General features: G+C 45.6%; 1 protein-coding gene across 4 annotated transcripts in view; it reads right to left on the bottom strand.

Annotated features, from left to right (window-relative positions):
* CDYL (chromodomain Y like) overlaps positions 1-24325 on the bottom strand; it is a 99904-nt gene that overhangs the window by 31836 nt on the left and 43743 nt on the right. For all 4 annotated transcript variants that reach the window (XM_044926672.2, XM_025265205.3, XM_025265203.3 and 1 more), the window contains exon 2: positions 1219-1885. In XM_044926672.2, the coding sequence (XP_044782607.1) occupies positions 1219-1885 (667 nt within the window). The remainder of the gene's footprint in view (positions 1-1218; positions 1886-24325) is intronic.

Genomic DNA, 24325 nt, shown 5'->3' with positions numbered 1-24325 from the left:
CCTGGGATCCAGGGCCCGAGACCAAGCCGGGGGGACCCACCACGGCAAGACGGCCGAGTGGGGTCTCCGAGGAGCAGAGCCCCCCACGCCATCACTGCACCCTGTTCCGCGTTCGTCCACTGAGTGTGGCCCAAGGAACATGCACACAGTCCAGGGGCGGCCCCAGTCCTGCCCACGGGTGGGCTGGGGGAGCAGTGGGTCCCAGACCAGAGGGGACCGGAGTCCACGAGGTGAGGGAGGGCCAGGGCAGCTCCCGGCAGAGAAGACCGGGTGCCCCGGAGGCAGCAGGCAGGCAGGGGAGGCCAAGCAGACTCGGAGGCACCTGCTGACCAAGGCGATGGTGGAGCAACCCATCTGGCAACTGGGGATGCCTGTCCCGTTCAAGAACGGATGGGAAGTGGATGGGGGCTCTCAGAGGGCAGGAAGCAAGGGGACCGGTAAGAAAGCCGTGGCAGGTGAGAAGGCGCCAGGACCCACCGTGAGGCAAGGCTTACGTCAGAGAAGACGCAGCAGAACCCTAGAGGCGGTGGCTCACCAGGCTTGGGGAACACGCTGGGAGGGAAGCCGTCTCTGCTGACGCCCAGGTGTGCGACCCAGCGGTCAGGCAGCCCACAGGATGACCACCTGAGCTGCATGGTCCAGGGGCAAGAACAGTGTAAAAACAGTAGAAAACAGCACCCGTGCTGAACGGACCCCTCCTCCGAAATAAAGGTCACAACAGCTGTTTCAGAGAGGCCCCCCGAAATCCCAAAGGCTCTATTTGTGGTCGATACCCTCACTGAAAGGCATTTCTGGTTCTTTAGATGAGATGGGACAGTAAGAACCATGACTTCTCATCACTACTGCTCACACTTTGAAATTTCAGATGGATTCCTAACATGAGACCCAGTGTGTTAAGATGCATAAAAGCAGAAACTAAAGAAATACCAGCCACGACCTACCTAGAGGGGGGCGTTGTTTAAACCAACGGCAGGCGGTGGGCTAGCCTGCCGGCAGCCAATGAGACAGAGCCCGTGCTGACTTCAGAGGCCGACGCCCCAGGCTTCCGGTAAAGAGAGGACGGGCCAGTGAGGTCTCTCCAGGGTTCCCAGAGACACACCTGCTCTGTCGGGAGCAGGGCCCGTGGAAGCTCCTGGGCTCAGGCCGGCCAGCTTGCCTTCCGGGACAGAACCACGGAGGTGAGGGGGCCCCCCACGCCCCTCTGAGATCATCACTCACCTTTCCCGTTTACGGCCAGCCCCGTGGCCATGGCCGCCGTCACGGGGCCAGACGCCTGTGGCACCAGCGGGTGTATCCGGGGCCGGCTCCCCATCCGTGCCCGCTCTGCCCCAGGGCCCAGTAGGGCCCCCACGGGCTTCTCGGCCGCCGCCTCCGGGGCCGCCGTGTCCTCCGGCCCCTGCTCCACGGGGTCCGGCTTCTCGGGGCTCTCGTCCTGAAAGCCGTCCACCGCGGTCCTGCTCTTGATGGGGCTCTTGGGCACGAGGATCTTGATGCCCGACCGGGCCAGGTCCATGTTCTTGCGGGCGGCCAGGCCTGGTGCGGGGCTCTTCCGGAACTTCTGGCTGGTGGCAAACAGCGGGCTGCTCTTGGCCTCATGCTCCTTGCCCACCACTAGGGCTTTGGGGGCGGCCTTGGAGAAGCTGCTGTTGGTTGATCTGGAGATCTGCTTCCGAGCATTGTTCGGGGAGGTCCGGTTGGTTCTGGTGAAGGTGCCCTCCTTCTGCTTCTCCGTGTGGCGCCGGTTGAAGTCGTGGATGTACTCCTCGCAGTTCACCAGGTGCTGCTCTGGCTCCCAGGTGTCGTCCTCACTGTCGTAGCCTTTCCACCTAACCAAATATTCCGTCTTCCCTTTCTTGTTTTTCCTTTTGTCAACGATCCTTTCAACCTGTTTAGAGAGGAAAAGAGAAAAGTATGAACACGTTATCTGAAAAATAAACTGTGAGGGTAACTAATAATAATGGAACATCAATCAGTTCAGTTCAGTCACTCAGTCATGTCCAACTCTTTGCAACCCCATGGACTGCTGTACGCCAGGCCTCCCTGTCCAACACCAACTCCCAGAGTTTACTCAAACTCATGTCCATTGGGTCAGTGATGCCATCCAACCATCTCATCATCTGTCGTCCCCCTCTCCTCCTGCCCTCAATCTTTCCCAGCATCAGAATCTTTTCAAATGAGCCAACTCTTCGCATCAGATGGCCAAAGTATTGGAGTTTCAGCTTCAACATCAGTCCTTCCAATGAATATTCAGGACTGATCTCCTTTAGGATGGACTGGTTGGATCTCCTTGCAGTCCAAGGGACTCTCAAGAGTCTTCTCCAACACCACAGTTCAAAAGCATCAGTTCTTTGGCGCTCAGCTTTCTTTATAGTCCAACTCTCACATCCATACATGACCACTGGAAAAACCATAGCCTTGACTAGACTTTTGTTGGCAAAGTAAGGTCTATGCTTTTTAATATGCTGTCTAGGTGGGTTATAACTTTTCTTCCAAGGAGAAAACGGAACATCAAAAACGAAAAAAAAAACTGTTACCAGGTGATGTAAATGGTTGTCCCCTCTGGAGCCAACCTGTCTAGAAACAGAACACTCAAGGTTTTAATGGTTTTCCTGAGATTAAGTCAAAGTGCTAAAATTTTAGGCCCAGAATATATGAACGTGCGTTACGTTGGTTATTTTTCTGGTGTGATTCAAAGAGGGCCCTCTTTTTACTTTTTATAACGAACCCTGAAGGCCTGAGCCAGTTTCATGGTCACAAGTGGGCAGTGCCGGGCATCGCCCGCCCTCTGCCTGGTCATCGTGGCACCAACAGCAGGCACTCCAGAAACAGAACAGCTGCGGTCTGTGCCAGGTGGTCCGCACCAGCCCACTGAGGAGACAGGGTCTGTACTCCAAGTATTACTCAGAAGCACTCAGTTAGAATCAAAAAGGTCAACAGAGGACCTAACGCTTTCTTGGTAATCAGGTTATTTACCTTTCAAACTGGGTTTTAACTAGTTTTACACCAACATCTTTAAAGGAAGATGCTGTTAATCTCTGAATTTCACAATCAACACATCCCACAACAATTCATGCACCCTTGCCATGAAACATATTGCTATTACCATTACTGTGACAAATTCCACCACCTTAATTAATGTCCTACATGTTAGTAGGAGACTGCCTATGATTCATGTGAACAAAATACATTTAACATAAATGTCTCCCAAGTTCTTGCGGAAATACTTAGAATCTGCTGTTATCTCTCCGGTCAACACAGAAACCACCAGCCCACTTCCCCAGTGGCAGCAGGCACCTCATCCCTTGTAGGCAGAGGCCTCAGCCACACAGTCGGCAACTCTTTAATTAAGGACGTAGGTCTGCGCCACCATCAAGGTCTTCAGCAAAGTCACAGGTTAGGCCAGGTGACACAACGGTGTACCTGCCCACCCCAGCAGGCATCGCCCATTGGGAATGCTCAGCATTCCCAAACAGCAAAAGCTAAGTGCAGCTGGGGATACCTCCCCTATTGTCAAGATATCCCCCTCAAACCCTCCAGCGTATCTGGGGCACAGAGAATCAAAGCCCGAAAACTATAGAACCTTTGGCCACCTGACACATAGAGCTGACTCAGTGGAAAAGACCCTGGTGCTGGGAGAGATTGAGGGCAGGAGAAGGGGACAACAGAGGATAAGATGGTTGGATGGCATCACTGACTGGATGGACATGAGTTTGAGCAAGCTCTGGGAGCTGGTGGTGGACAGGGGAGCCTGGTTTGCCGCAGTCTAGGGGGTTGCAAAGACTCGGACACGACTGAGCAGCTGAGTAACAACTACAGAAAAGCCTGAAGTTAAATACACGTTACTGCTTCTGTGCAACAAGGATGAAGGGTGAAGAAAGACCCTGTTTCAGCAGAAGGTAGACTTTAGACCCAGCAGATGACTCCCCATCACACCAGCCTCAGGCCTGCTCGGTGGACCCACAGGGTCCGGACGGCAGCGCGTGGAGCTTGCAAAGTGGATTTTCTCCCACTCCTTTGCTCGTGAAGAGTTGTGTTTAATGGCGTAAAATATTTCCATTCAAAACATGTATTTCTGGAAAATTCCACGCAAATCAATTTCATGGCAGCAATAACTTAAAAGTTTTAAATACAAGGGAGTAAAGAGATTACCTTGTAAAAGCGAATTATGTTTAATATTTTCTTTCTGTATCAATTTCTACCCCAGAAGCACGAGGGAGGCTGAACCAGGAGAGCCCGTTTCCCTTCCGCCCTTCCCCTCAAGCTGCCGCCGGGTCTCGTCAGGAAGGGCGGGCCTCCTCTGTCCCCGTGTCGCGAGTGCTCCCTCCGGGACGATCAAGGTGCACAGGATCCCCCCCCCAGCCGGTCCCCCAGGGCCTGGGCAGCGCTGTGAGCGCGCGCCGGTGAGACGCTGCTCGGACCCCGGACGGAGGAGGCAAGAGCCGCAGCCAGGAGACCAGGGCTCGTGAAGGGCCGTGCGGGCGGCCGACCACGGTGCTCCGCCCCCGCAGCACAGAGACAACACGACTCCACTCATGGGCACTAAGGCCGGGGCTTATCATTTTCACGCGTCCCCTAGAAGATGACGCTTTTGGTTTCCTTCAACTATTTGAAACCCGGAAGGCTCCCAGCGTGCGCCGCAGCAACAAACAGGCAGGCGCAGGTGCCCTGAGCGCGCATGTGCAGCTCTAACTCTCGCGGGGACGCGGCGCCCAGGGCGCAATCTCGCGGGCGCCCAGGGCGCAATCTCGCGCGGCTCCACCAACTCTCGCGCGGGCGCGGTGCGTGCGAGCGCGTGCGGACAGCGCGTGCAGCTGACGCGAGTACAGAGACGGGACGCGCCCGGACACACGGTGGGTCAGTCGGGCCACCGCCGCCTCGGGCCCCTCACACCAACTTCACACCAAACCGGGACATGACCCCCCCTTCAAGGACAAACGTCCTCCCCCGCTCTGACAGCTTGAAAGTAAAGCGTTGTGTATTCCTTCTCTGGCTGAAATCATCCCCCACAAGAGGGCACATCGCCTGCATTCACCAAGATTCTACTAGAAGCTCGATATTATCTCAGAGCGCTTCTGTGGTGAGGAACACCTGATCACAAGACAATGCATGAAGAACTCTTTGGGTTTTGAGTCCCTTCCTCTTGAAATCCACCTCATAACTGGTTCTGATAGCTAGTATCGACGCACTTTCTTAAAGTGTTAATATATACAAGCATCCACTTCTAGTACAGAATTTCAATGCAAACATTTTTTATGAAACAAATTCTTCATAAAAGCACTGAACTGCAGATACATGTTCTTTTTGTTAGGATTTCCTTCTAAAACTCAATCTACAAAATCAAAATGTGAAAGAAGTAAAACCAAACCTTCCTTAACACAGCAAAGTCCTCTGACAGTTTACAGAGCAGTAGAATTAATCAAAAAGGGTCATTCCAAAACCCAGCCCACTTTCACCGACCTCAGAGCACACAGCAATCAGGGCCCAGGAATGAGTTGGGATGGGCTGAGCGTTGCACAAAACAGAAAGAAAACAAAGGTTCTCCCACTGCCTGTGGCATGTGGAATCCTAGTTCCCAGACCAGGGAGGGAACCTACACTCCCTGCATTGGAAGTGCAGAAGTCTTAACCACTGGACCGCCAGGGAAGTCTCTCTATGAAGCTTTCATAGCAAAAGTAACACATCATCTTTGTGACTTGGAGGTAAGCAAAGGTATTTGAAGTCACAAAAAGCAATGACCATGTTAGAAAATTGGTAAGCCAGACTTCATCAGAAAACAATGCTGAGAAAATGTATAAACAAGCCACAGATGGGGAGATAATATCCAGGAAAAAGTATCTCCAAAGACTGGTCCCTAAGACTACTAAAGAAGTCCTTGAGTTCAATAACAAAAAGACCAAAATGTAATTTAAAAGTGGGCAAAAGATTTAAGCATACATTCCCCAAAGAAGATACCTGAATGGCCAGTGAAACACAGTAAGAAGGGATGAACCCTCATGGTTCTTGAGGAAATGCAAATAGACAATGCTATACCACCCTTAGAAAGCATCACTACAAACAAAGCTAGTGGAGGTGATGAAATTCCAGTTGAGCTATTCCAAATCCTGAAAGATGATGCTGTGAAAGTGCTGCACTCAATATGCCAGCAAATTTGGAAAACTCAGCAGTGGCCACAGGACTGGAAAAGGTCAGTTTTCATGCCAATCCCAAAGAAAGGCAATGCCAAAGAATGCTCAAATTACCGCACAATTGCACTCATCTCACACGCTAGTAAAGTAATGCTCAAAATTCTCCAAGCCAGGCTTCAGCAATACGTGAACCGTGAACTTCCTGATGTTCAAGCTGGTTTTAGAAAAGGCAGAGGAACCAGAGATCAATTTGCCAACATCCGCTGGATCATGGAAAAAGCAAGAGACTTCCAGAAAAGCATCTATTTCTGCTTTATTGACTATGCCAAAGCCTTTGACTGTGTGGATCACAATAAACTGTGGACAATTCTGAAAGAGATGGGAATACCAGACCACCTGATCTGCCTCTTGAGAAATTTGTATGCGGTCAGGAAGCAACAGTTAGAACTGGACATGGAACAACAGAATGGTTCCAAATAGGAAAAGGAGTTCGTCAAGGCTGTATATTGTCACCCTGTTTATTTAACTTCTATGCAGAGTACATCATGAGAAACGCTGGGCTGGAAGAAACACAAGCTGGAATCAAGATTGCCGGGAGAAATATCAATAACCTCAGATATGCAGATGACACCACCCTTATGGCAGAAAGTGAAGAGGAACTCAAAAGCCTCTTGATGAAAGTGAAAGAGGAGAGTGAAAAAGTTGGCTTAAAGCTCAACATTCAGAAAACGAAGATCATGGCATCTGGTCCCATCACTTCATGGGAAATAGATGGGGAAACAGTGTCAGACTTTATTTTTCTGGGCTCCAAAATCACTGCAGATGGTGACTGCAGCCATGAAATTAAAAGACGCTTACTCCTTGGAAGGAAAGTTATGACCAACCTAGACAGCATATTCAAAAGCAGAGACATTACTTTGCCAACAAAGGTCTGTCTAGTCAAGGCTATGGTTTTTCCTGTGGTCATGTATGGATGTGAGAGTTGGACTGTGAAGAAAGCTGAGCGCTGAAGAATTGATGCTTTTGAACTGTGGTGTTGGAGAAGACTCTTGAGAGTCCCTTGGACTGCAAGGAGATCCAACCAGTCCATTCTGAAGGAGATCAGTCCTGGGTGTTCTTTGGAAGGAATGATGCTAAAGCTGAAACTCCAGTCCTTTGGCCACCTCATGTGAAGAGTTGACTCACTGGAAAAGACTCTGATGCTGGGAGGGATTGGGGGCAAGAGGAGAAGGGGACGACAGAGGATGAGATGGCTGGATGGCATCACTGACTCGACGGACATGAGTCTCAGTAAACTGGGGGAGTTGGTGATGGACAAGGAGGCCTGGCGTGCTGCGATTCATGGGGTTGCAAAGAGTTGGACACGACTGAGCGACTGATCTGATCTGATCTGATACCACTATATACCCATTAAAATGGCTAAAAAGAAAAAAACACCAAGAAGGTACAACTGGAAGATTCATACACTCATTGTCAGCAGGATTTTAAAGTGGCACACCCATTTTGGTAAAAGGTCTGTCAGCATTTTATAAAACTAAACAAATACCCACCCTATGACACAGCAATTTCAATCATTACTTACCCAAAAGGAATGAAAACATACATCTACAAAAAGACTTGTACAGAACTATTTATAGAAACTGTGTTCATAAAGGACCCAAGCTAGAAACAGTCCACGTTTGCAAGTCACTGGACAAACGAGTATGTACAGTAAGCTCAGCAAAAAGAAATCAACTAGTGACACACACATACGGGTGAGTCTCAAAACCTTACACTGACTGAGAAAAACCTTCCCTACAAGACTGCTCACTGTATGATTCTATTTAAATGAAAATTCTTGAACAAGCCAACCCCCCATCCCACCCCCACCCCTATTACTGAACAAAACAAAGGCTCTTAGGGAACTGACTGTGAAGGGGCATCAGCTAGCCTCCTGCCTGGGGTGACATTTTCTAGCTCAGAGACTGTGGGCTGTGCAGGTATGTGCCTTTGTTGAGGTCAGCTATATAGTGTTTAGGACAATAGTATACTCTGACTATAGTTTACTAGACTATGACTATCACTCTAATGGCAGAAAGTGAAAAGGAAAGAGCCTCTTGATGAGGGTGAAGGAGGAGACTGAAAGAGCCAGCTTAAAACTAAATATTAAAAAAACTAAGACCATGGCATCCAGCCCCATTACTTCATGCAAATAGAGGCGGGAAAGGTGGAAGTAGTGATATATTTCCTCTTTTGGGGCTCTAAAATCACTAAGGATAGGGACTGCAGCCATGAGATCAGAAGACATTTGCTTCTTGGCAGGAAAGCTATGACAAACCTAGACAGTATGATGAAAAGCAGACGTTGCCGACAAGGGTCTGTATAGTCAAGGCACCAAATAATTGATACCTTTGAACTATGGTGCTGGAGAAGACTCCTGAGAGTCCCTTGGACAGAAAGGAGATCAAACCAGTCAATCTTAAGGAAAATCAAACCTGAATACTCCTTGGAAGGACTGATGCTGAAGTTGAAACTCCAGTATTTTCATCATCTGATGTGAACAGCTGACTCATTGGAAAAGTCCCTGACACTGGGAAAGATTTGATGGAGAAAAGCACGTCAGAGGATGAGATGGGTGGATAGTGTCACCAAGGCACTGAACATGAACTTGGGCAAACTTTGGGAGATGGTGAGGGACTGAGAGGCCTGGCGTGCTGCCGTCCATGGGGTCACAAAGAGTCAGACACGACTGGGCAACTGAGCAACAACAGTATTATTTAAGTGTTTATAGTGTAGTATTTAAGGCTGTTAGAAAAATTTACATCAACAGAAAAAAGCCATAAACAAATATGGAATTCAAGTTAATCAACTGTGTGCTAAATGAAGTTTATTAGTGGGGAATGTTCCGATGTGGACACTTAAAAGATGTGCTGATGGACAGATGGCAGGATGACAAGCAGAATGCTCAGGGAATAGTCTGCAGTGGGCCTATGAATGCTCACTGTAAAATCTTTTCAACTCAGATGTTTAAAATTTCTGTAATTAAAACATATTGAGTAAAAAAAGTCAATATTCATTCTTGATTTTAAAAATGCAGAAATAAAGGAAACCACAATAACTGTTAGGAAAAATGAGTAAGTTCAGTAGTCACAGAATTAAATTAAAAAAAATCAGTGAAGGTCAAAAAATGTTTTTTAAATTAGGTATTTTTATGTAGTAGTGTAAAATAAAACTGAAAATTTTTAATCTCCATTTACAATATAACCAAAAAGCAAAATATCACAAATACATTCAATAAAACATCTAAAATATCCATGTTGAAAATGCCAAAACAAGACTGAGAGAAATCAAATACCTATAAACTGAAAGATACACCATTTATAAATCAGCACTGGGTATTTGTCAATTTGTCCTAAACTGATACACAGATACAACAGAATCCCAATAAAAAATCCCAAAGCTCTTTTATATAAATTGACAACGCTAAAATTTTGTATGTCAAACAAGAATCTAAAAAAGCCAAGACATCCTTGAAACAGAAACACAAAGTTGGAGGGCTTATATCACCTAAATCTGAGAGTTACCATAGGGGCTAAAATTAAGACAAGAGTAAATGCCAATGAGGATCAAGACAACTGGAACTTTCATACATGCTGGTGTTTAATGCTACCAGAAAATCCACTTAAACAGAGGTGGGCGACCAGCAGGGGCAGCTCTCACCCCTGCATCCATAGCAGAGCCGAAAGGAGAAGACGCTCCTTCTTCCCGTCAGGAATTGGCCAATGAGAAGCCGACGCTCTGTTTACCAGGCCCACCCCCTCCCTTGTCCCCTCTATAAAAGCTGCTCCTTCACTTGAGGTCCAGACTTACAAGTGGTTGCCACAGATGAGACCCTGAATTGTAATTCTCTGCTGATCCTGGATAAATCCATCTCTGCTAGAGAAATACTTGGCTATTTGCTTCAGGTCAACATGGGTGAGTGTGGAAAATTGTGTAACAGCTCCTTAAACACATACCTACCTCAGCAATCCTGTTCCTACACATCTACCCGAGAGAAATGGGAACATATGTCCATGGACAGACCTGTAGGAGAACGGACACAGCAGCTTCTTCCTAACAGAAACAGCTGACACAAGTGTCCATCAACAGGAAAGCGTATGAAGGAAATGAGGTATGTCCACACTTTGAACTGCTGCCCACAACACAACAGCACAAGCATCGACTTGTGCAACACAAGTGAATCCAAACATCACCATGCCCAGTGAAATGAGACAGAACACCGCATTACACCGCTTGCACGAGGTCCCAAGGAAGGCAAAAGCAACCCGTGCCGAGAGGTCAGTGCAGCGCTGCCAGCTGGGAAATGAACTCCAAGAAATAACACGGCAGACGACCCAAGACAGTGGCAGGGGCAGACACAGAGCAAGTGGGGGGACGTCCAGTTGCCTGGAGAAGGCACAGGCCCCACCCCTCAGAGCCAGACCGGGAGCCCCGCTCACTCTGCCACCACACATTACCCACAGAGTCAGTCCTGATTCCTTCTTCAGTAGGGACTGACTGACTGCTGCTGTTACATATACTCATTAACTTATTCTTGAAGCAGGCTGGTAGAATGTAAGGATAAAAATTTTGATGGATAAAAATTTTGATGGCCGTGTTTTTACAACGTGTTAAATGCTAACTTAACTTTCTAACAAAAACAAACACGTTATGATTTAGGTTATCAGCAAATGTGGATTTCCATCTGCCCCATGAAAAATGCACAGAACATCCCATCCTTACTTCCCACCTTCCCTCCTGGCGGGAAGACCAGATACTGGAGGTGAAACCGTAGATACTGTTACCGTTCTCACTCGGTGGTCAGCAACTCTACATGCACACGCAGTATGTGGACTCTGTTTGCTAAAAGTCATAACACTCACCCCAGCCATCCACTTTTTCTTCTATGACTTACACAAGTGAAAACAGATTCAAAATTTTTAAAGAGTAAGCCACTTAGAAATTTCACCAGTTAAGTCACATTTCTGGTATTTTGTTCTGAATAAGAGTAGGATGGTATCTGGTACCAATGAAACCATTTGCTTCTTGCATCATGACAAACCAACCACAACCTGAATCCACTCTATGTGTGTGTGTTGTATAAACAAGAGTGAATCAGAACTATTCCTGCACAGCTGCCACAACTGGAAAACTATAAAAACTTATTTCATAACATCTGTATTAGTCTTTGAGGTATTCAGATACCTCAAAATAGAAAAAAAGCATTTGTTATTCTTCACTGACAACACAGACCAAAGATGCAAAATAGAGAGCCTGAAGAAATAATAAAGAAATTCCTGTTCTGAATCAGAATGCTTTACTGTCTGGTGTTATTAAATGGATGGAGACAAAGATGAAATTGTTCAGGAAGTGAGAACAGATAAACTATGACTTCTGACTTTGAGAATGTTCCTTTTCCTAACAAAATAGCAAAGTTAGAAACTACAGTCCTACAGGCAAGCCTCCATATATCCTCAATTATAAGAACTCTCCCAAAGTATTCACTTCTAAACCTACATGTTCCACAAAGAAAGCCAAGCCTAAAAGCCAAAACTTGCCAAAATTAAGTTAAATAAGAATATACCAGGTGCCCACGAAGCACTTAGTAAACGTAACATCTGTGACAGACTTCACTGATGCCCTCTGGTGAAAATCTTTCTCATAAATGGTAAGCTGAGTCACAGAAAGGACACCTTTGTGCAGAAAAGCCCCCGGGTGCTCCGCTAACAGGAACGAGTACACCCACCAGAGAAATACCACCATCCTCTCTGGAGGAAATGCAACTGCTCTACAGCCCACAAGAGACTGTGAGACTCTGCACCAACACACATGTGCACAGACTCAGACCAAGGGCAGACAAACCGTTTAGGATCCAGAATGTAACTGCTCTGGCTGGAAACCCAAACCTCAGCTCCTGCATGGAGATGCCATGGAAGCCACCCTGAACGGCCCCCACAGTGCAGAACCGGGACCCATGCTCACCTCTCCCACTGTAATGTGAGCGTTAGAGACCATGCGAGCTGTACCAGGGTACAGAGGGGTGTTTGTAAGAAAGCGCCCCTTTCATAAATTTTTTTCTTTTCTGGCTGCACCAAGGGGCATGTGGGATCTTAGCTCCCTGACCAGGGATTGAACCCATATCCCTCACACTGGAAGCACGGAATCTTAACTACTGGACTGCCAGAGAAGTCCCACACCCCTTTCTGTTTCCTCTGAACCCCATCTAGGGGAGACTGTTCAGAGCAGAGGGGCACTAACAAATAGTATTTCTATGCAGAACCCCAGCAGCCTTTGGACGATCATGGAAGGGGTAAGCAGAGTCAACGTTTGCAGACTCTGAGCCTGACAAACCAGCTCTTAGAGGTTCTGATTGTGAGACCCTGACAGTCTGGCTGTAGGCCCTTGAAGCAGAAGGATTCTAAAATCCAGTCCTGTTAACCAGCGTCAACCCACCCACCCATTCCACCAAGACCTATGAAGTCCCTGCAACATGTTGCGTTTCTGCTTTTTCTGAGGATACAGGAGGAAACAAAAACAGTATTTATTTCTATATTGGGAGTTAAACTCAAGTGAATGGAGTCAGACAAATTAATAAATGTGAAATACATTAAATACACTTAATAGCCAAGAAGAGAAAAACCACAGAAGACGACAGGATAATGGCAGAGAGGCTGGTCAGGAGGAGGTGGTCTGTGGACACCCAGAAGAACGGCCAGCCAGAGAGAGTGGTGGACACAGACCCCAAGGGGCAGGGGAGAACCCGCAGCGTGACGGCAGCAGGAGGAAGGCCAGGGGGACCCGAGTGGAGGGAGCAGGGGAAGGAGGGAAGGACCAGACCAGGAAAGCTGGGGGTGGGCAGAGAGGTAAATTTAGCTCCTTACAGCCAAGCTGTATTCAGCGCTTGCTCTCAATAAGATGGAAGCCATGGAAGGTTCTGGGCAGAAGAATGATGTCTGCTTTGCATTTCCACAACTCCAGCTACTCCGTGGAATTAAGAAGTGTGGCAAGGCAGCTGTGCTAATCCCAGTGGGAGGAGGTGTGATCTGGACTAGGCTGGCGATGTGGAAGAAATGGTGAGAAGTGGTTGGATTTGGGGTCTATTTTAATGGAGTGCTGATAAGATTTCCTGATGGATGGAATACAAGAATAGGAGAGAAAAACGAAGAAAGAAGGCTAACCAGGATATCTGGCCTGAGAAACTGGAAGATGAAACTGACATTTACTGAGATACGAGAAGATACAAGAATTCAGCTTTAAACACATTAAGAGGAGACGTGGAAGAGGTCATGAGACTCACACATCTGGAATGTGAGCTAAAGATAGAAATTTGGAATTTGTAGGAATTAAAAGTCATTAAATCCACGAGATCATGAAGGGAGTTAAGTATGGAGGGGTGGGGGGAGTTTGAGGACTGGGCCCTGAGAAAGTCAAACATTCACAAAACGGCAGGAAGAGGGGAGTCCAGCGGAGACTGTAAGGGGAGGAAGGAGATGCTGGACGAGGGCCAGGAAGCGGTGTCTCAGGACCAGGTGTCTGAAAAGGCCAGTCCACTGCACCTCACGGTCTTAGCAGATCCAGTCAGACCCAGAAAGAGCACAGAAGAGGCTGACACATCCTTTCCATGGAAAAAACAACTACAAAACTTGGCAAAGTTGAAAAACAACTACTTCGGGGCCTGGAAATCCAACAAAGGCGACCAACAGGTTGACGAGCGTGTACTCGTGAAAATCAGCTGACGTCTGCGAAGAGCGGGGGCGGGGCCCTGCTGCCAGCTCCGACGCATCAGTGCCCCCGCCCCCGCCGCCGCGGGGCTGGCCTGGGGCGTCGGAAGTTTAGCTGTCAAGGGGACCGACGGGACTGACTTGACTGGGAGCAGAGGTTAGAAAATCCACTCCAGGAGAAGGCTGCAGGTCTCCTGGCCAAAGGCTGAGGCCCCAGTAGTGGTGGCTGACAGTGGAGGAACAGGCAGAAATTTAAAGGGAGGGCCTGGAAACGAGACGGGCCCTGAGGGGTGTGATGAACCGACCACATGCCCTGCACACACAGGACGCTCGAGGCGGCTAGCCTAGAGCAAACCCAAGGCAGCTTTGCAAGTCATCTGCATTTTGACCGCACTCCCGACCCAAACACAAACCCAACGTGGAGGTAAAGCCTTCTGGGCTCAAGGTGTCTGACCACAACTTGACCACAAACTACATAGAGACAGGAGTGACCTCTGCAAAGTCAAGAGGAAAATCCAGGTAAGAGATGGGGTGGAAGGAGCTGAGCAGAGAAAATGCATGGCCATGCAACACAAGGCTACAGGATTCCTCAGATTACATTCACAGTGGACTTAAAACACACATACCACCCCCTGCAAAATAAAAACAGGAAAGTCAGGAAAAAAATTAAAATTCTGAAATACACATAAAACACCAATAAAGTATGAGTCATACTCAGAAAATAAAACAACAAAAACCATCTCTCAGTTTAACCAAGATTTGGGTTTAGCAGAAAAAGACTTCAGATCAATTCTTATATATCTATGTATCTTAAAACCCAAAAACACACACGCACATCACCACCTCCAAAAAGAACAATGTTTAAAGAACTCAAGGAAAATATGACACTGATTCAAGTAGGAAGAAACAGACCCTACAAAAATAGAACAGAAATTCCAGAGTTGAAAAATACAGTAAGTGAAATAAAAAATTCACTAGATGGACTAAACAGCAGATGAGAAGGGAGAAAAATCAGTGACTCTGAGAGATTGACAGACTTTACCCAAAGTGAAGAACAGAGAGGAAAAATATATTAAAAGGGCACACATACTACAGAGGACATAGAAAAGAGGAAAAACAGAAAAAAGATATTTTAAGAAATAATGACTGAAAATGCTTCAAATATGAAAGGGATTGTTTACAGATTCAAGAAGCTCAATGAAGCCCAATCAATATAAATAAAAGGAAATCCTTAGGTTTAGAGAGTCAGCTGTTAAAACTTTTGGAAGCTAAGGCCAGGGAAAATCTTGAAACCAGATGGAAAATAAGCTAATGTGTTCAGGGAAACAACAATATGCTGAATCGTTGGCTTTTCATCAGAAACCATGGAATGTAGAAAGCAGGATAAAGACATATTCAAAGCACCAGAAGAAAGCCAACAATTCTGTATCCAGCTAAACTATCCTACAAAAATGAAGCCAAAATAAAAACACTCCAAATAATGATACTGAGAAAATACACTGCCAGCAGAGCTGCCTGACCAAAAACACCAAGGGAAGTTTCACAGGTTAAAAGAGAAAGATTTCAGACAGTGATGCAAAAGCAGAAGAAGAAAGGAAGAGCACTGGAAAGAGTAAGTATGTAGCTAAATACAAAGACTGGTGAATATAGGTTGCTTTTCCTACTCAACTTACTAAATGAAGCAAGATTATATAAAGCCAACATCGTAACACTGTACACACCTAACCTATTAGATACAATGTGTATAACTAAAGTAGCACAAAGGAAGGGGGAGAAAAGGGAGCTTCCCTGGTAGCTCAGTTGGTCAAGAATCAGCCTGCAATGCAGGAGACCCTGGTTCAATTCCTGGGTCGGGAAGATCCACTGGAGAAGGGATAGGCTTCCCACTCCAGTGTTCTTGGGCTTCTCTGGTGGCTCAGCTGGTAAAGCCTCTACTCGCAATGCGGGAGACCTGGGTTTGATCGCTGGGTTGGGAAGATCCCCTGGAGAAGGGAACAACTGTCCACTCTAGCAATCTGGCCAGGAGAATTCCACGGGTTGCAAAGAGTCAGACATGACTGAGCAACTTTCACTTTCAAGGTAATATTAACCAGAAGTAGACTGTGATATGGGGAAGGCAATGGCACCCCACTCCAGTAACTCTTGCCTGGGATTTCCTGGAAAATCCCATGGATGGAGGAGCCTGGTGGGCTGCAGTCCATGGGGTCGCGAAGAGTCGGACACGACCAAGCGACTTCACTTTTACTTTTTACTTTCATGCATTGGAAAAGAAATGGCAACCCACTCCAGTGTTCTTGCCTGGAGAATCCCAAGGATGGCAGAGCCTGGTGGGCTGCTGTCTATGGGGTCGCAGAGAGTAGGACACGACTGAAGTGACTTAGCAGCAGACTGTGATTAGTTAAAATGCTTATTATAATCCTTTGAGAAATCACTAAGAAAATAAAGATGTTTTAAAAGTCACAGAGATTAATATGATAAAGGCAAAAAATGTTTAACATAAAAGAAAACAGGTTCCTTCCCTGGTGGCTTGGTGGTAAAGAATCTGTCTGCCAAACCAGCAGAAATGGTTTGGATCTGTGATCCAGGAAGATCCCACATGCTATGGAACAGCTAAGCCCAAGCACCACGAGTGAAGCCTGCGTGCCCCGGAGCCCATGCTCTGAGACGAGAAACCACTGCAGTGAGAAGCCCACACGTTGCAACCAGAGAAAAGCTCATGCAGCAACAAAGACCCAACACAGCCCCAAATAAAGTTTTTAAAGTTCCTTAAAAAAAAAAAAAAGGCAGTAAAGAAGAAACAAAAACAATGAGATAAGCAGAAAACAACTGGGAAACTGACAAATGAAAACCACGTCAATAACAACACGAAACATCATAGAACCAAGCACTCCAACAAAGTGCAGAGGGCGGCAGAACAGATTTAACAAAGCAGCTACATGCTGTACAGGAGATACAGCTTTAGATTCCAAGGTAAAAAATAAGGTAAAAGAACACGAAAACAGGTAACCGTTTGAGAGTGATTATATTCATATTAGACAAAACAGACTTTCAGTCAAGAAATATTACAAGAGATAGAGAGGAACGCTTCGTGATGATAAAGGTCAGTGTATCAGGAAGGCATGACGACTATAAATGCACGCGTGCACCCAAGAGCCCCGACACATGAAGCAAAACCCGGCAGAAGGAAAGGTTAAACACACAAGCCTACGTTTACAGGTGACGATTCCAATATCCTGCTATCAATAATTGAGAGAATAAAACAGAAAATAAGCAATGCTATAAAAACTGGATGCTGGCATCCAACTCACCCCACCGGACGTTTACAGAACATGCCATCCTGTAGCAGAATACTCATTCTTCTGAAGTGCACACAAAACATTTACTACCATGGCCCATATTCTAGGCCCCGAAACAAGTTTCAGAAAATCTGGAAGGGCTCAAGACATGCAAAGATATCCTACCCAGACACATCATACTCAACTATCAAAAGCTAAAGACAGAGAGAGGGCTTGTTCTCTGACCACAAGCAGTTAAATTTCAATTCTGGAAAATTTCCCAAACTTCACATTAAACAACACACTTCTAAGTATGTCCCACTGGTCGAAGGAAAAAAGCACAAGGGAAATTAGAAAGCATTTGCAAGTAAATGAAAATGCATCAAAATTTATGGGATGCAGTCAAAGCAGCGCTTAAGAGTAAATTTTATAGCTTTACACACCTATTCAGAAAACAAGAAGCTTAAAAAAAAATTAATAACCTAAGCTTTCCATGTTGGAAAACAAGAACAGAAGAGTAAACCAAGCCCCAAACAAGCAGATGGTAGTAAGTAACGAAGACCTGAGGAGAGGTCAATGCAACAGTGGAATACAACCACCAAGAAAAATAATAAAACCAAAAGTTGGTTCTTTCAAAAGATCAACAAACGGATACACCATTAGCTAGACTGACCGAAAGAAAAAAAAGGAAGAGAGCACACAATTTACCAATAACAGAAATGAAACAGGGACATCAGTATGTGACAGAAATGTTAAGGACTACAGTGAAACAGTATATAACAAGAACAACTCTATGCCAGCAAACCAGGCAACTCTGATGCAATGGAGACGTGCCTAGGAAAATGTAAATCATCACAATGGAGCCCAGAACAAACAGGGAATCTACACAGACTTACGAGTCAATAAACTACTAGGTAATTTAAAGTCTTCCCACAAAGAAAAGCACAGGCTCAGATAATTGCTTCACTTATGAACTATACAAAATATGTAAAGAAGAAAAAAGCAGTACTATACAAGCACCGTCGGAGAATAGGAGGGACCACCTCCCAAGTCATTCTGTGAGGCCAGTTTTACTGACCAGAAAAGCCAAAGAAGGACATCATAAAAACAAAGCTAAATAAAAGCAAGTGAGCGAAGAAGAGACCCCTGCAGAACAGTATTTCCAGTAAGCACAGACACGGAAATCCCAAGCCATATTCACCAACATATAAACAGGATTAAACACCACGTCCAAGTAGGATCGCTTCCAAAAATGCAAGGTTGGTTTCACATCTGAAAATCCACTAATGTAACACCTTATTTATTAGAACAGAGAATAAAAGCCGCGGGGTCATCTTGGTGCCCAGACACGCTTGTGCAGTGCTGCTTTTCTCTTCATGATGTATTTTGTAGAGTTCCTAAGTGAAGCTATCTGAGAACCATTTGAACCATTTGAACCATTTGACAAATATAAATTCATGACCAAACTTAAACTAGAAACTTTCTTGCTGGGTAAGGAAATCTACAAAAACCTTCCAGCTACTGTAACACTTAATGTGAAAGGCTGAAGACATTCCCCCAAACACCCTAGAAAGTACAAGCGAGATGTCAGTTCTCAGCACCCCTCCTGACCATCAGACTACAGGTTCTACACAGCACAAAAAGGCAAACACAGACAGATCAAGAATGTAAAACTGTCTCTCTGCAAATGGTATGATTCAGGATGCTGAGGAACACTAAGGAATCTACAAAGTAACTATGAGAACTAGTAAGTGGGTCTGGCCAGCTTGAAGGGTACAAGTCCAACATATAAAACTAGACTGTATCTCTATATAAGAGCAAGGGATAATCCAAGAGCAACTCCAATATCAAAACATTATCAAAAAGAATAACATACTGGGGAATCAGTAATCAATTTAATGACAGAAGTTCAAGAATTTTACATTGAAAACGTCAAAATGTTACTGGGAGAAGCTAAAGATATAAATAAATAGGGCTCATCTTGGTCAACGTGAGGCTGACGTTTGCTAATCCAAAACGGACAAGGAAGTGCTTGACTCTGCTTTTCCTGTCTTTGCCAAGATGATGTTCTCAACAACGGGGTCCATCTGAAGAGATCTCATGCTGGAACCATCAGGCGCTGATGAGCCGGGAGAGGCTGTCAGGCCTTTAGCAGTGAGTCAAACCAGAGAGCTGCCACAGATAATCTCAGAAATTACTGCTGTGGAACTCTCTTTGAAGCTGTAAATGAGGACATGGTCTAGGAATTATAAACTAAGGATGAGAAAAATTAAAGAGCTGTCCTGAAGGGAGAACTCTGCACATGGAGGGCGCTGCCGGACGACAGATACTCAAATGTATTCGTGCTCTGCCCCAGAGGAAGGCGACTTTGGGAATCCTTGCTGATTAGGCCACGTTTGCAGCTCTGAGCTGACTTCGTTGCAGGGAATACCGTTTTAACGGATACAACACTTATTACTTACTGTGGGTTTTATGTTTATATGGCTGGAGTAAAACAATTAGGGTAAGCTGTTGCCAGGCCGAGCTGGCGTCTTATTTATGAATGGGTTTAGGGCTGCTTTATAGGCTTAAATCAAAACCAGTCAATTCATCCACAAAAGCCTCAACACACACAAACACTGAACATTCTTTCAAAGCTAGGACACACGGACTGTAGCAGGTATCGGATCTAATTACAGGGACGGAGACTTTCCACTTTTCACCCTATAGCGTTTTGTTTGTTTAACATAACATGAAGGCAACAACAGAAGACCAGACACACGCAGACCCGCTTGGCAACTCAAGACCAGGACTTGGATCACTTTTTGCTCCTGGTTCCTTTCTTGTTTACTACTAGGGCTTTGAATTATCTAAGAAGGCTTGCTGGGATTTAACGGGGAATATACACTTTGTGCTGGCTGCTGGATTTCAAGGAGATGGTCAGGATAACCAGATTCAAATGGCCATGCAACCCAGGGGCTGAGGAAACTGGGGACAATTCAGCACCAGGAGGTGCTCTGTGCTGAGCAGACCTGGACCAGCACCGCAGCAACAAACCCGACTCAGTCTACCCAGCCATAGTGATGATGCTCGAGACGCGTTATTTCCCCCCAGTAAACAAAAGCTTTACAAAGTAATCTGCAGGACTATTTACTCGTTTAATTAAGAACTCTGCATTACTCATTAATATTTTTTTTCAAATAATACTTTAACTGCTGAAAATCTTTATTAAGTACCCAAGTATCTGCACCCTTCCTGCTCCACACTCCCAAACGGAGGACCAGTCGCCCCATTCACCAGTCAGCACTTCACCAACATAGATTCCGGTGTGCGGTTTTCGTAACCTAACTGCTCTTGATTATCGAATGACGTATTTCTATTTCCTGATCTAAGTGTCATCACAAAATGTATTATATTCAGTGGTGTCCCTGAACACCATTATAAATTTAGAGCTACAGAATTTCTATAACAGAAGGAATTCCATGAACACTTTAAAAACGGATTTTTACAGAACAATGACGACTGTATTTTAAGTGGTCTCAAAATCATTAATGGGAAAATAAAACCACACTGAGTCTCCCACCACCACCTTTATTAAAATACAGACTTTCTCACTAAAATACAAACTTTACTTGTTATCTAACCAAAGGTCACCAAACTCAACTTTTTAAACACGCAGCAATTTTAAGAGGTACTGAACGCTACATCTTCAATTATACCTCAACGAGGAGGAGGGCAGAGCTGCTTTTGTCTGTTTAAAAGCCAGCTACCTCCCCAGTGCCTGGCACACAGTCAGTCAGTATCTCCTGAGTTAATCAAGGAAAGACACGCGATGACGGCATCTGGCTGCAGCGTGACTGAGAAGACTCAATTATCTAAGGCTAAAAGAAGGTAATGGTTATTGCCTGCACTATTTATAAAGCCTTTTTACTAATAATATTCTTTTTACCCACACAACTCTATGAGTAGGTTGAACACGTGTTACTTTTACCAGCTTATTCATGAGGACACAAATTCCGGAGGGAAAGCTGAGGTCCCCTGGCCAGCATGCTCTCTGCAGTGGCAGGGCTGGGACATGCCCTCAGGCCCGTGCTTCCTGGCCGTGCGCCCTGCCCCTGCTCCTGTGAAGCACCCTCCCCCATACCCCACCCTGGCCCCGTTGATCCTGGCACGTTTCGCTGCTCCATCTTGCTGAGTGTACACGTGAGTATCACCGGGGCACAGAGCTCATAGGTTTGTTTCCAGCTGCATCCCTTCAACTTTTAAGTGCCTGGCACACAGCAGGTGCAAAATAAATAGGAATTCTCTTTAAGATTTTTTTTTTTTGGATGTGTGTGAGTTGACAGACCTAGTCCCTGTATCAAAAAGCAGAGACATCACATCACTTTGCGAACAAACGTCCATCTAGTCAAAGCTACGGTTTTTCCACAGTCATGCGTGGATCTGAGAGCTGGACCATAAAGAAGACTGAGTGCCGAAGAAATTGATGCTTTTGAACTGTGGTGTTGGAGAAGACTCTTGAGAGTCCCTTGGACTGCAAGGAGATCCAACCAGTCCATCCTAAAGGAGATCAGTCCTGAGTGTTCATTGGAATGATTGATGCTGAAGCTGAAACTTCAATACTTTGGCCACCTGATGTGAAGAGCTGACTCAGTGGAAAAAGATGCTGATGCTAGGAAAGACTGAGGGCAGGAGAAGCGGGCGACAGAGGATGAGATGGTTGGATGGCATCACCGACTCAATGGACATGAGTTTGAGCAAGCTCCAGGAGACAGAGGAGAACAGAGGAGCCCGGCGTGCTCCAGTCCACAGGGTTGCAAAGAGTTGGAAATGAGGATTGAACAACTGAATTTGTTAAAATGTTGCTTCTATTTTTTGACCAAGAGGCATGTGATATCTTAGCTTCCCCACCAGGGATCAAACCTGCATCAAACCTGCACGCCCTGCATCCCCTGGACCAGGGAAGTCCCAGAAGGAATGATCTAACGGCTTAAACTTGTGGGGGAGGGGGTCTGTTCTGGAATGACCATTTAGGGGAAATTTTATGTTAAAAATAAAAAATAAATGAACAAAGTCCTTTGAATAGTAAAGATTATATTCAGGAGCACTGAAGTGAGAAAGAATAAAGAAAATATACTTAAATAATTGCCCCCAAATAAACTATTAATAATAAGCAACATACAAAGCAGAGAGCACTTAAAGAATCTTTGAAAAAAACATACCACGTAAGTATCACACTGTTCAGTACTGGCTTTACTTTCTGTAACTTCTGTTTATAATTCTGTTAACTTCAAAAAGCACGAGGCAGATCATCACTGACGTGCTTTCCTAAGGGCTTCCCAGGCGGCACTAGCGCAAAGACTCCACCTGCCGAAGCAGGAGGCACGAGAGGCGCTGGCTTCATCCCTGGGTCGGGAGATCCCCTGAGAAGGAAACGGTAACCCACTCCACCATTCCTGCATGGAAAATCCCATGGACGGAGGAGCCTGATGGGCTACATACAGTTCATGAGGCCACAAAGAGTCAGACATCACTGACTGACTGAGCACACATACTTCCATAGACTCATTCTGCCAAAAATTAGTTATTATCTGTTTCAGTAATTGGTTCAGTTCAGTCGCTCAGTCGTGTCCGACTCTTTGCGACCCCATGGACTGCAGCATGCCAGGCTTCCCTGTCCATCACCAACTCCCGGAGCTTGCTCAAACTCACGTCCACTGAGTCGGTGATGCCATCCCGCCATCTCACCCTCCGTCATCCCCTCTCCTCCTGCCCCCAGTCTCTCCCAGCATCAGGGTCTTTTCCAGTGAGGCAGTTTGTTGCATCATGTGGCCAAAGTGCTGGAGTTTCAGCTTCAGCATCAGTCCTTCCAATGAACACCCAGGACTATCTCCTTTAGAATGGACTGGTTGGATCTCCTTGCAGTCCAAGGGACTCTCAAGAGTCTTCTCCAACACCACAGTTCAAAAGCGTCAATTCTTCGGCGCTCAGCTTTCTTTATGGTCCGACTAAGTCACTAAAGTAATCTGTCTCTTGCCTCTATCACCTTCAAAAACAAAAGACCATCCCACCCACTCCTAGGCACATATCTGGACAAAACTATAATTCACAGAATTACATGCACCCCTGTGTCCACAGCAACACTCTACACCACAGTCAAGACATGGAAACAACCCAGAGGCTCACTGACAGATGACCAGATAAAGATGTGGGGGGTGTGTATATATATACACACACATACATATACACACAATGGAATATTACTCAGCTGTAGAAAAGGATGAAATAATGGCACTTCCAGCAACATGGATGGACCTAGAGATAATCAATATGATTAAGTCATTGTAAGTCAAAGACAAATACCATATGATATCACTATATGTAGAATCTAAAATATAACACAAATGAATTTATCTATGAAATGGAAATTCACAGACAGAAAACAGACTTGTGGTCACCGAGGGTAAGGGGTGGGGGAGGATGGATTGGAAGTTTGGGGTTCGCAGATGCAAACGATCACATATTTACTACTGTAGAGCACAGGGAACTATATTCAAGACCCTAAAATAAACCATCATTGGAAAGCAATGTGAAAAAGAATATTTATATGTATAAATAAATCATTTTGCTGTACAGCAGAAATTAACACAACATTGTGAATCAACTACAGGCCAACAAGATTTAGAAAAATAATCAAGAATAGAATGACCTGCACAGGTGTCGCAGGGGCTTCACAGGGAAGCCTTAAGGAGACCATCTCAGACTCATCCATGCAGTTGAGGCCTAAGACCCTCAACACGGAGTACCCCCTAAAAAATCAAATCAAGACTCAGATGCACCATCAGAAGGCTATACATAGCCACACATCAAAAACTGTCCTGGTCTACTACTTCTCCAAGAAGAATTCTTCTGGTCAAAATACCTGGCTTTTCACTAAACGGCAAGAAAAATTCAGGTCAGCCACTCATGATGTAGCTTCCTGCCTGCCTCTGAGACCTTTGCTGTCATCAATTTCAACAAGAAAGCTGTGATTTGTTCTTATAGTCCTGCTCATTTACTCATTTATCAAAAACAGAACATTTTCAAAATCCTAACAAGAGGCATAAATCTGGCCCTGGGTACTAACTAGCAACTGATGTGAAATTGACTGGTAATGTTTGGTAAAGGATATCAAAGGTAATTCTGTCTAAAAGTTTTCACAAAACTC

The sequence above is a fragment of the Bubalus bubalis genome, chromosome 2 (genome assembly GCF_019923935.1).
Source record: "Bubalus bubalis isolate 160015118507 breed Murrah chromosome 2, NDDB_SH_1, whole genome shotgun sequence".
Lineage (NCBI taxonomy): Eukaryota > Metazoa > Chordata > Mammalia > Artiodactyla > Bovidae > Bubalus > Bubalus bubalis.
The sequence above is the reverse complement of the archived record's forward strand: the minus strand, read 5'-3'. Positions and strand labels throughout refer to the sequence as shown.